This window comes from Arachis hypogaea, chromosome 18, assembly GCF_003086295.3.
Source record: "Arachis hypogaea cultivar Tifrunner chromosome 18, arahy.Tifrunner.gnm2.J5K5, whole genome shotgun sequence".
In the NCBI taxonomy this organism is placed as follows: Eukaryota; Viridiplantae; Streptophyta; class Magnoliopsida; order Fabales; family Fabaceae; genus Arachis; species Arachis hypogaea.
In genome coordinates, this window is record NC_092053.1 from 35,253,060 (window position 1) to 35,265,940 (window position 12,881).

At 29.2% G+C, this 12,881-nt stretch overlaps 1 protein-coding gene across 1 annotated transcript; it reads left to right on the top strand.

Moving 5' to 3' along the window:
* Positions 1–1,332: 1,332 nt before the first annotated feature.
* LOC112771581 (protein trichome birefringence-like 42) lies at positions 1,333–5,796 on the top strand. Its single transcript, XM_025816366.3, has 5 exons — positions 1,333–1,724; positions 2,130–2,301; positions 2,387–2,565; positions 2,803–2,961; positions 5,375–5,796. The coding sequence occupies exons 1-5, from the start codon at positions 1,441–1,443 to the stop codon at positions 5,643–5,645; spliced, it is 1,065 nt and encodes a 354-aa protein (XP_025672151.1). The 5' UTR covers positions 1,333–1,440; the 3' UTR covers positions 5,646–5,796.
* The last annotated feature ends 7,085 nt before the right edge of the window (positions 5,797–12,881 follow it).

Here is a 12,881-nt window from a genome sequence, read left to right on the forward strand (position 1 = left end):
TTAATTAATAATTTATAAGATAAAATATATTTTTTGTTCATGAAATTTGTCAAATATTTTAAAAATACTCTTAAAAATATTTTTAAGTTTTATTTTATTTTAATTTTATTCTAAAATTTTTTAATTTGGATGAAACATACTCTTGAGTGTTAAATTTTTAAAAAATTTAGGACTAATTCAGCAATAATATATGATAACTATCTCTACTTTATTTGTATTGATGGTTATTCTTGTAAAATTGTTATTGAATTAGTCTTAAATTTTTTAAAAAATTAGTATTTGATATAAATAAAAAATTTTTAGGACAAAATTGAAACAAAATAAAACATAGGAATATTTTAAAACTTTCAATAAACTTTAAGAACAAAAATATACTTTATCCTAATTTTTATATTATTCATTATTAATTATTTAGTATTAATAATTATTAGCTGAAAATATTTCAATTATCTTTTTTGTTTGTAGATCTATTATTTTAATATCTAATGAATTAATCAAATCAATTAGTTCATACAAATAATTAGTATATTTAATTTGATTTAATAAATTAAAAAAATAAATAAAAAAATCAGTACACTTTCATCTTATAAAATTAATCAATTCAATTAACTGGTATAATTAACTATATAAATATATTATAGTTAATTAATTGATATAAATTATAACAAATATTATGATATTTGAATATCTATCAAATTAATTAATTGATATTATTAATTAATTATTATTGATTTGATTTAATGAATTAGACAAATAAATCAAAAAATATTTTTAAGATCATATCACATTAGCTCTATTATTAAGTTCATAAAATTCGATTTTTATATAGATATAATAGATATAATAAATAATAGATAAGATATAATAGATAAATAGATAAAAAAGGTATTAATAACCTCAATATACCTGCATTAACGGAAATAAAAATGCAACTTAATTTGAATTACTGTCACATATGTTATGCCAATAATTTAAGTTGATAGTTTTCAATTAAATAAAAAATATGTGATCTTATATTATTATGAATCATATAATTAAACATTAATTATGTTTCCTCTTTGTGTCAATTTCTCCATTTTCCTTTTGGGTGACCAGTGATTCTAAAATGACTTCTTCGTAACAATTTCTTTTTATTAACAACAATTTTGTCATAAACAATAATAAGTTAATTCCAATTCCAAATGATTTATTCAATTTATTAAATTAAATTATATAATAAAATATAGTCATGTGCAATAATTAAGAATATTGCATTAATTGCTTTTTACTAAGATTCTTTCTGATGTAGCTTTGAATAGTTATAAAAAATATACCCATTTAATTATATATTTTAAGATTTAAGCACATACACACCATAATCAAGAACTAAATAACAACAATAAATATGAACTTTGCGGTCTCAAAAGTTTTCATTTCATACAATCACAATTTCAATCCCCAATGGCATTCACATTGTGGCTTGTTCCTCTTACACTACTAGCCTCTTATACTTTTGTGGTGGCAGTGGCAATTCCACAATCACCAAACCAAAAAGTGATTCAGAACAAGGTGGAAGGGTGTGATCTTTATGAAGGCAAATGGGTCATTGATGAATTTTATCCTCTACATAATGCTTCAAGCGATTGCTCTTTCATTGCTAAGGGATTTGATTGTGTTAGAAATGGAAGGCCTGATAAAAAGTACCTCAAGTATAGATGGAAGCCCAATGCTTGTGACCTTCCAAGGTAATAATCTTACACTTTTTCCAGGTTTATGTAAGCATTATATTGTATATGATATAAGAAGATACGAATAATAAAAAAAGAAAATGTGTATCTTTTTTGCTTCTATCATTTATGTCTTTACCTATAAATACATTATTTTTTTATTTTTCTGTTTATTTATATTTGGTTTAAACTACCAAATACTAACTAAATATGAACTATTCATAATAAAAATTAGTTTTCAACTTTCTTTTAGATATTTATTTGTATTTTTTATATACGTATCAAGTCAATGCATTTTCTTAATCTATTATATAAAGCATGAGACTTGGTATAAACTTTACATTCTATAATTAAATATGAAAGGAAATGAACTAGCTTGGTATAAATTCAACCAATCATTCCTAATGATATTGATGAATGAAGGTTTGATGGTGAAAAGTTTTTGGAGAGAAACAAAGGAAAGAAGATAATGTTTGTTGGGGACTCAATAAGCAACAACATGTGGCAGTCACTCACATGTTTACTTCACAAGACTGTTCCAAACTCAAACTACACCTTAACTAGACAAAGTTTGCTCTCTATTTTCTCATTTCCGGTAATCACACATCTTCATTGATAGTGAGCCTTCATAATTTCTTATTAGAAAAATTCAATCATTTTTATTTATTTTTTTTTTGTAGGAATATGAAGCGTCAATCATGTGGCTGAAAAATGGGTTTCTTGTGGATTTGATAAATGACAAAGAAAAAGGTGGGATTCTAAAGTTGGACAGCATTAGCACTGGGGGACAGTGGAAAGAAGTAGACATTTTGATTTTCAATAGCTATCATTGGTGGACTCATACAGGACACTCTCAAACGTATTTATTTCATTTTCCTCAATTATATATTTTATGATTACTGTTATAATTTAATTTTGACATATTGAATATTTGATAGTATAAATTTTTTTGTATCCTTGTCAAATTAAATTTATTGTTCCGGATAATTTTTCATTAATGTAAAAGATAATTAATTTTATTGATCTTGTTATATGTGTATAAAAAGTTATTGTTGTATATAGAAATTAAAACCTTGCTATTATATTGTTTCTACAGATGGGATTATTTTCAAGTGGGTGATAAGTTGATCAAGGACATGGATCATATGGAAGCTTTCAAGATTGCATTAACCACTTGGGCAAAATGGATAGATTCTAACATTGATCCTTCAAAGATTAGAGTCTTTTTTCAAGGAATTTCTGCTTCCCATGCTGAGTAAGTTCAATTTCTTTTCTTCCATTTCTAGCTTTTCTTTGTATTATTTGACACCAACACTTTAGGATACTATATTTAATTTATTTTTATATAACTGTTCACTCAAAAGATCTCAATATTCCTAAAACTAATAAAATGCAATATTCTAAAGAAATTTTATGCACATTTAAATTATTGTTATGAAAGTATAATAGCATGTATGTGCAGGGACGGACCCAAGTAGTGAAATAGGGGACATTTGCCCCCACTTTTATTATTATTTTTTTAAAATATATACATATATAATATGTCCGCATTTTAAATTTTAAATGACCCCATTATAAATAAATTTAGCCTAATTATTTAAAGTTTCAAATTCACTTTATCTTTCTATCATTTTGACTATTAGTTAACCTAATCAAATTTAGTCTTCTCTCATTCTCAAATCTCAACCGTCATCACTCTTTTATTCTCTTAAATCCTCTTCTTAGTTTTAATCTTTTTTTTCTATTCCTTTTCTAGTGGTTATCTTTTCTTCATCAAAAGGTAAATTTTAAGTTTTCTATTTTTTAATATAACTCTTTATGACTCTATGTATCTTTCAATTTCATTGTTTCTCTTTTTGATATTTTCAATTACAAATTATAATTCAAGCAATTATAGTTTAGGTATTAATCTAATTTTTTATTCTCTTTATAAATTTATATATTTTATTTTATTCTCAATTTAGTGATCCTTATTATTTATTTGTTTATCTTTCGTTCTATTTTATTATATGTAATTATGTTGCATATAAATTTCTAAAATCAATTGATCATTTTACTAATTTAGAATATATATTTTTTATTTATAAAAATAATAATGAAAAAATATTTTAAAAAATATCTTTCGTTCTATTTTATTATATATAATTTTGGCTTTTTTTTATTCGAATAATTAATGTGTATTTTTATTTTTTTAATTTAAATTAATATATCTTATAATAGTAATGTATATTATTTTTGTCCCCACAATATAAATTTTCTGAATCCGTCACTGTGTATATGAAATGTGTTCATTTCTTGACAGCAAAAATTATGTCATTCTTTAGTGACACAGTGATGAGTAAAAGTGAGCCTGAAGTCCAATTAAAATAATTTTATTAGTTAGTGTGATTTCTTATAATGAAAGATAATAAAAATGTATACTACCAAAAAAATGTGACAGTAAAAATGCAATCAATCAAAAATAGTAATTAGTAATTTTTTCTCTCTCTTTAAAATTCTACTCTTATAGAATTATCCACTTTTTTAATTTTCTTCTCTAGTCTAATGAATCCTTTCCTTATTTCTCTCTAATTTTGTTAATTCCTTCCTATTTTATTTTCTTCTCCGTTCACATAGTGTACCATATACTTCTCTTCTTGAAGTTCTAATGGTCAATAAATATCAATTTTTATAATTAATAATATCACTATCCTTTATGGTTATTGAAAAGTTTTCCATAAAGAAGAGAAAAATTGTTCACTATAAAAAAAAGAAAGAAGAGATTCAGAACGTGGCTAAAAAAGTTTCTTCAATTAAGAAAACAAGTGCTAGCTATATGCTGCCAGCTCAAATGTCCATTGACCCAAAAGTGAATGCATGCACTATAAATATTCCAAGACAGAGTCATAAGATCATAAACAACTGTTGACAGCTTTTAATTAAGTGATTACAAAATGTACACATAACCCATGTTTAACTCTAATTTACCTCTAATTGTGTGGACTAATTAAGTTCACTATCTTAGTTATTTTTCTTTCATTTAATTTGTTAATTAAAATTTAGGGTATCAAAATTGCAAATTTAAGAAAATTTATGGAGACTATTTGCACATAAAACCAAAGTTCAAGAATATATAACCCACTTATTATTTTGGACAAAATTACATTTTAGAAGAATATAGGTGTTTAATTTAAACATTTTAAAAATACATATTTTTAAGTTTATTAGAAGTTAGAATACTCATAACTTAAAATTTAGGAGTATAATAAATTGTAATTAATTTATTAGCAATGTTGATTATAAAGTTTTACAAAACAAATTAGAGTCCATTTAAAAAACTTCAAAAGCTATTTTTTAGAACTTTTGACTTATGAAAAATTACATTAATATTGTTTGGTACAATTTTTTATATGTTTTTAACTTTTTAAAAAATTATTTAAATTGCTTTTAACTTTTTGAAAATTTAACTTCTCTCTTTTTCAAAAACTATATTATCATTCCTATTTATTAAAATAATTTTAAAATAAGTACTTCTATAATAAAAAATATAAATATAAAATAATTTATTTATAAATTACTTTTAATATAAGTCTTTATATTTTAAACACTTTTAAAAAAAGAGCTTAAGTAAATTGTTCATCCAAAGTAGCCCTTAATCACTTGCTTTTTTATTGAATTGAATATTGAAGTGAGAAGGCATGCTTGAGAAAAACTCAACCAGAGGAAGGATCAATGGCACCACCATATCCAGGTGTGGACATAGTGAAGAGTGTTATAAACAACATGACAAAACCAGTGGAACTGCTTGATATTACTTTGCTAACACAACTAAGAATAGATGGTCACCCTTCAATTTATACAGGAAGTGGTCCTTCTTTTGTTGATTGCAGTCATTGGTGTCTTGCCGGTGCTCCTGATTCTTGGAATGAGATTTTTTATGCTACTCTACTTAGAGATTAATTTTTTTTCCAATGGTGTTTATTATACCTCTAGTTTATATAAGTTATTCTTTCTTGCATTTTATGTTTGGAAGACCTTCTTGCATTGTTGACGTTTATATAAGATTAATTATTCTTGCATTTATTAATCTATTATATATTTTAGAATTTAATTTGTGTATCCATTATTATTGACGTGAAACTTTATCTTTTACACTTTGGTATCTCAACCTGAAATTCCTCGAAAGCATTTTACAATGTCGTACTATACGATCACATTTGTTTTTTTAGATGACTATTCATGTGATTAATATAAAAAATAATTATTTTTATTAATATGATATTACCTAATTAGATATACGTGTAAAATTATTTTACACCGACAGTATATCAAAATTAAATTTTTTAAAAAATATCATTATTTTAGTAGTTATAGCAGTTGGTCTTAAGTTTATATATATAATTAAAATTAACGATTAAAATTATTAAAATACGCATAATTATTTTTAAAATACCTGAAAATTTTCTTCTCCACATTACGTGAGACAACAAAATTCATACTTAAAATTCCATCACCGACATATGGTGAGACTGATGAGTAGGGTTGAAAGTGAGTCAAGCCAGCTCATTAGCCAGTTGGAACTCGACTCGTTAACAGCTCGATAAACTAAACTCGTGAGCTGGTGAGCCAAGTTTGAGCCTGAAATTGAGCTCATAAATTAAATGAGTCGAGCTTGAGTTTGGATAAGCTCAGCTCATTAGCTTGTGAGCTGGTTCGATTATATATATAAGACATATAATTTATTTTTTACATATAATTTTAATATAGGACATAAATAAAAAATTTATAATTTATTGATAGATAAACAATATATAAAATTGATCTTTTCAAATATTTTTAAAAATATATAAGTTATAATTTATTGATATAAAATTATAGATTATGTATCAATGTTTTTCTTATTTGAGCCAGCTCGTGAGTTTTTAGTGAGCCGAACTTGAGCTTAAGAAATAAGCTCGATTGTTAATGAGTCGAATCGTGAGTCAAGTTGAATTTTCGTGAGCCGAGCTTGAACTTGGTCTAGCTCGATTCAGCTCGACTCACTTCCAGCCTTACTGATGAGGAAAGGTTAAACCATTGGAACATGGTAATCCGAAGAGAGGCGAGAAATTTTTAATGTCTCGCAATTGATTAACACAACCTCATATGCACATCTACAACTCTTTTGATGAGAGTACTAAAAACCATGGCATATCGCCATATACTAAATCACTGTATTATTTTGTGGTGTGCATAACATATTTTTTATTTTAAATTACACTCACATGCATAAAGTCTGCAATTTTTGCTGTTATTTTTCCTAGTTGAAATATTACCTACTATTATTATAATATGCAAAAATAAATAAATAAATGAAAAGTTATTCTCTCGCTTATTTATTTATTTATTTATTTTTTTTAAAATCACTGATGATTCTCTTGTTAAATAAATACGGATGAGTGACAATTTAATATCGTAATTTATAGAGGAATAATATTACTTTTCACATATTTTCTTTGCATTGTATATTTGTTTGAATTTATAAAAAGAATGAATTCATCAAAATGGGAGTGACATTATTATTTCTCTAATTTATAACATTATATAATAGAAGTTGAGGAAAATATATAGGAAATTAAGATGAATAATTGTGATAATAAATAATTATTTTGAATTACTCTAAACTTATAATAAATTAATAAAAAAAGTTCTATGTAAAAATTACATAGATGGTATTCATATAACTTTCATTTCACGTCCCACACCTCCGCTTGTTTTACACGTGCCTCTTATAACCTAGATAACGAATCTTCAACCTAATTAAATTCTTTGTTCTCATCTTTCGCGTTTTTCTTCTCTGCATTATGGATCTGGATTGATTCAATGCAATTATCTTCATTGTTCATCTTCTTTTTCGTTTTCTTCTTCGATTTACACTTTTGAATTGAAACAATGAATGAATCAATTTCAAATCAGTTGAATGAGTGCGATTTTGATGATTCTTCTCAAACGCATCAATTTGATGAGATTTGGATTATTGAATTCTGAATCGAATTTAATGGAATGAAATTTCTAATTTTATTTGAAGTGAATTGAATGGACTGAGGTGATCTACATCTGAATTGAATTCAATTGAATTGATAATATGTAACTGTGAGTAATTCTGAGTGTCAGTAATTGTGAGTAACTCTGAGTAACTGTGAGTAAATTTTCGGTTCGGTAAGTACTAAAGAGGTGGTTCATCACTTTCATGTTTTTGGTTCGGTCTGCAGAAAGGAGTCTAACAAAAATTAGACCAATATGTTCTGTTTTCTTCCCTAAGCACTATATAATTGTTTCACCGTAATTAGGATTTCGGTTCACCATAACTAAGATTTTGGTTTACCATGAGTACTGTGTTTAGTTCACCATGAGTACCGTATTCGGTTTATTCTGCACTATTCAAAACTCTTCTTCCTCACCTTCTACTACTTCTTCACCAGAGAGAGAAGGAGGAAAAGACAAAAAAATACAACAGTAACAATAACAAAAGAATGACGATAGAGTTTTAGGGTTTAGGGTTTTAGGGTTTAGGGTTTATGGGTTCAGGGTTCAGTGTACAGGGGTTCAGTGTGTTTCAAACTTTCGGTTTGCCCCGTGTATTAATTTCGGTTCACCGTGTTCATGGTTGAGGGTTTAGGGTTTAGGGGTCTAGGATTTAGGGTTCAGGATTCAGGGTTTTAGGGGTTTAGGGTTTACAGTTGGGTTCAGGGTTTAGGGTTTAGGGTTTAGGGTTCAGAGTTCAGTGTTCAGGATTCGGGTTCAGGGTTTAGGGTTTAGCGTTCAAGGTTCAGAGTTCAGAGTTCAGGGTTCGGGTTCAGGGTATAAGGTTTAGGGTTTAGGTTTTAGGGTTTTAGGGATTTAGGCTTTATGGGTTTAGTGTTCAGGGTTCTGGTTTTAGTGTTTAGGGTTTAGGGTTTAGTGTTTAGGGGTTCATAATTTTTTGGTAAACAGGAGAGTGATTTGAATTACTCTTCTGAAACGAATCAAACTGACAAAATTTGGATTATTCAATTTTGAATCGAATTGAATGGAATGCAATTGCTAATTTGAATTGAATTAAATGGACGGAGGAGTACTGATTTGAATTGATAATATGTAATTTGTAGGCAGAGTTATTTGAATTTGATTTTATATAATGGATTATGTTTCATTCACTCAGTACTATACAATTGTATTGTTTTTGGTTCACCATGAGTACTGTGTTCGGTTCATTTTGCAGAAAGCTGTTTGAATTTGATTTTATATAATGGATTATGTTTCGTTCACTCAGTACTATACAATTGTATTGTTTTTGGTTCACCATGAGTACTATGTTCAGTTCGCCATGAGTACTGTGTTCGGTTCACCATGAGTACTGTGTTCGGTTCATTCTGCACTATTCAAAACTCTTCTTCCTCACCTTCTACTGCTTCTTCACCAGAGAGAAGGAGGAAAAGACAAAAAAATACAACAGCGACAACAATAAAAGAATGACGATAAGAAGAAAACACGTAAAGAAGAAGGAACGCGAAAAAGGAGGAGAAGGAGGAGAATGAGGAACGCGAAGAAGAAGGCGAAGAAGAAGGCGAAGAAGAAGACGCTCCATGCGTAAACGAGCGTGAAAAGAAGAAGCGTGGGGGAGAAGAAGCGTTGGGCGATTTTGTGTGTACTGGGCGCGTGTATTTCACGTTTCATTTAATGGTATTGGGTTTTTTTTTTTGTGTTGGACTAACTTGGTTACATGGTTACATGGATGTGTAGCATCCCCGTAAATTAATCAGGTATAATTCAACCTTAAAAACTACTTTAACTGTTTAGGAGATAATAATTATGTTTACTTCACAAGGCTGTTCCAAACTCAAACTACAATTTAAGTAAAAAGTATTGATCCATATATGTTTCGTTTCTGAAAAAGTATAGGGAGACAATAAGTTTAGTGTACAATAGGGATAAAAAAGAAATTAAGATAAGATGATAATTAATTTAATTTATTTTCAATAATTTCCCATTTTGAATTAAAAAAAAAGTAAGGATTTGCAACAACGGTAGTTACGTATACTGCAAATCCCTCTCCCTCTCCGCATGTGATTTAACTTCTTCAGATATTTCACCCCAAATCATTCTTCCTCGCCAGCCAACAGCCACTCCTGTAGTCCCCTCCCCCGTCACCGTCATGGGATCGTCATCAAACAACCATCCACGTAGTTATTAAAATAATCATCCGGCTACCTAATGAAATGATCATCTATTATTTGTTAATTGTATATACTTAAACTGAATCGAATAAAATAGCCATCCAATTAAAAATTAAAATAATCATCTACACACTAGTGAATTGAACATCCAACACATTTGCGGGGTGGAGAGAGTCGACGATGACTATATTGTGAAAGAGAGCAGAATTAAATCAGAGAGGTTAAAGAAGAGAGAAAACAAATTCTTGGCATGAAAATCTAGTTACAACTAAAACCAAATTCATCAATTAAACATATTCAGCAACTAACCTTTGGTAGCAGGTCGATAACGGCTGGGGGTGGGTGCCGTTGCAGCAAGGGGGCCGAATTGTTCAGCGTCCACAAGCGCAGCGATCTGGGACGCTAGGGCGGCGGAGGCAAGACGTGACCACCAGGCTGGGTACCAGCACGAGAGAGAGCGGCAAGCTAGGCACCAGGGATGCACTGCAATGACCCAACTTTCAATACGTCATGATCGTACTAAAAGTAAAGCGTTACTAACCTGTTTTCCTTATTAACTATTTAATATTGAGCCTTTAGTTCGATATTGCATTTCAATCTTTAATAAAATGCTAGAAAATTATTTTCAACTCATTAAAAATCATATATCAAACATCACCAAGTAATAATAATTACATAATTACAAATAATGATAAATCTTATACAAGTAAATCAAAATAAAACTCAGATACAACACCTATCCCTCTGCATAAAATAAAAATCTTAAGCAACAAGCGAGGAAACTCTATGAAGGTAACTCAACTCATAAATAAAGTCAATAATTGCCCGCAGCTTCAAACTAGGTCTTCGAACCTATCACTGAAAGGGTGGAAGATATTGGGGTGAGAACAAACCAAACGTTCTCAGTAGGGAAGGGAATACCATCAAAGCAAAGAAATACTTGCAAATAGAATTAATTTCATCATAAAACGGTTTATCCTTGAAATAACCTTTTAAAAAAGTTTGGTAAAAAACTTACTTTGAAAGGTATTTAAAGAAATTCCTTTAATTTACAAATCAGTAAGATGAATAGTTTAAAGAAACAAAAAAGATCAAAGACGTGCCTAGTAACTTCCTATCCAACTTATCTCGCTCACTTCTATCCAAATAATACATACATTAGATTACTCAGGCAACACCTAGTCCACCTGCCCTAACTTTCATTACCACAAACCAAAAACCACCCTCATCACGTCTCCACCAAAAAGGGTCTCTCAGATAAACATACACATACATGACAAACAAAGAAATTACAGATAAAATTCAGGTACAGCAAGTAAAACAAGTAGCAGATAAACACGGCTAAGCAATTAGGCAAACCAAAACAAAAACACACTAAATCAAAATATATAAATGCATATGATGCATGCCTGTCCTATGGCTGATGAGTCTCATCTGTCGGTTATCAAGCAAACCCTACAAGTCCGGTTTGCTAAACCCTTGGACTGTCCCCCGACGTGCATCTCCATGAGACTATGCGTAACTTTTTCTCATATATACAACAAATCACTCAATGGGGGTACCATTCCCGGGAATTTATAAGTGACACGGTCATCCTTACATCGTAGGTCAACAGAGTATCGAGTCTCAATCTGGAGCAAGTGGTGGCAAGTCACTGTGTCTACCCAGGGAAGCTCGTGTCTCATATAATTCAAATAAATAAGCCATATGAATATTTCAATCATAATTCATCAATATTCACATCATTCCCAATCATGTCTCATTTATCACCAATCTTGTCATCGATAACATAACCAACGTCATCAATCCGAGTTATCACCCCACATCTCTATAATTAACCAGAATCATAACCAGACCTCAATCAAAACCAGTTGTCACTAAATCACCTCTCAATTTCAAAGACAACCTTCAAACAACTCACTAAACTCGCCTCCAAATCAACAGCACACATTTTTCATCATATTTCTTAAAATAACTTTTTTCCTCTTAACTCTTATACTCAATTTCATTAAAAACCTTAAACTCACTTCCTATTTCCAAACACTTGAATTTATACTCAATTTACCATTTTAAAGTATTTGGCTAGTTAATCAAATCTCTTTTCATCATTAGTAATCAAATGAGCTTAAAACCACAAGTTAACCAAATTATAAGAATCCGATTTTCCTTAATAATCTTTAAAAAAAACATTCAAAACATACTTTTTTTTATTAAAATTACTTAAATCAAAATCATTTTCAAAATCACAACCAAAACTTCTTCAAATTCTTAGAAAAATTTCGGCAGCACCTTCCCTAAAAACTGGAGTTTGCCACCCATCACGGGTCCCCTCTTTTCAACCTCGACTCAATCAAAACCAACATTTCAAATTAACATTTCCAAATCCATCATTCAATATCAATAAGAACAAATTTCAAACAAAGGTTCAAAATCAACATATTCAATCATTTTCACCTGAAACTCAATAAATTGACAAATCAATAATAAATTCATCCACAACTTCAATCACAGCAGAAAATTATTTCAATCACAGATATTAATTCATTTGCATTAATTCACTAAACTCATAAGGTATTCAACTCCAAAATATTTTAATTTAAACACAATCCCCTACCTCGATTAGCCGGGTTCGTATAAACTTATCGTGACAATTACCTTTCCTTTTATTTCATGGCAGCAACGATAGCATTAACCCCACAAAACAGCAACAGTTTCAACGCCTCTTATAGTAACTGTGTTATTACAAATTGCAATTACAGTAGTCGAACAGCTTCAAGAAACCCAGAAAAAGACATATACAAAAATTGAATTAGAACAAGCATGGCAAAGATAGTAAAACATGTAATGGCCTAGAATAAAAAAAGATATCCAACCAAAATCATTAGGAATAGCTCCGGTGTTGGCTCCCAGCAGTAGAAGAACAGAAATCAGACCTGGACACCCATCCTAACGGCATTAGCCTCACTCCAAGTGATTAATGCAACGGAGACACCAACAATAA

Coding starts and splice junctions, on each gene's coding strand:
- LOC112771581 (XM_025816366.3), top strand. CDS start 1,441: ATGGCATTCACATTGTGGCTTGTTCCTCTTACACTACTAGCCTCTTAT. Junction 2,566..2,802: donor CATACAGGACACTCTCAAAC/GTATTTATTTCA, acceptor TTGTTTCTACAG/ATGGGATTATTTTCAAGTGG. Junction 2,962..5,374: donor ATTTCTGCTTCCCATGCTGA/GTAAGTTCAATT, acceptor TGAATATTGAAG/TGAGAAGGCATGCTTGAGAA.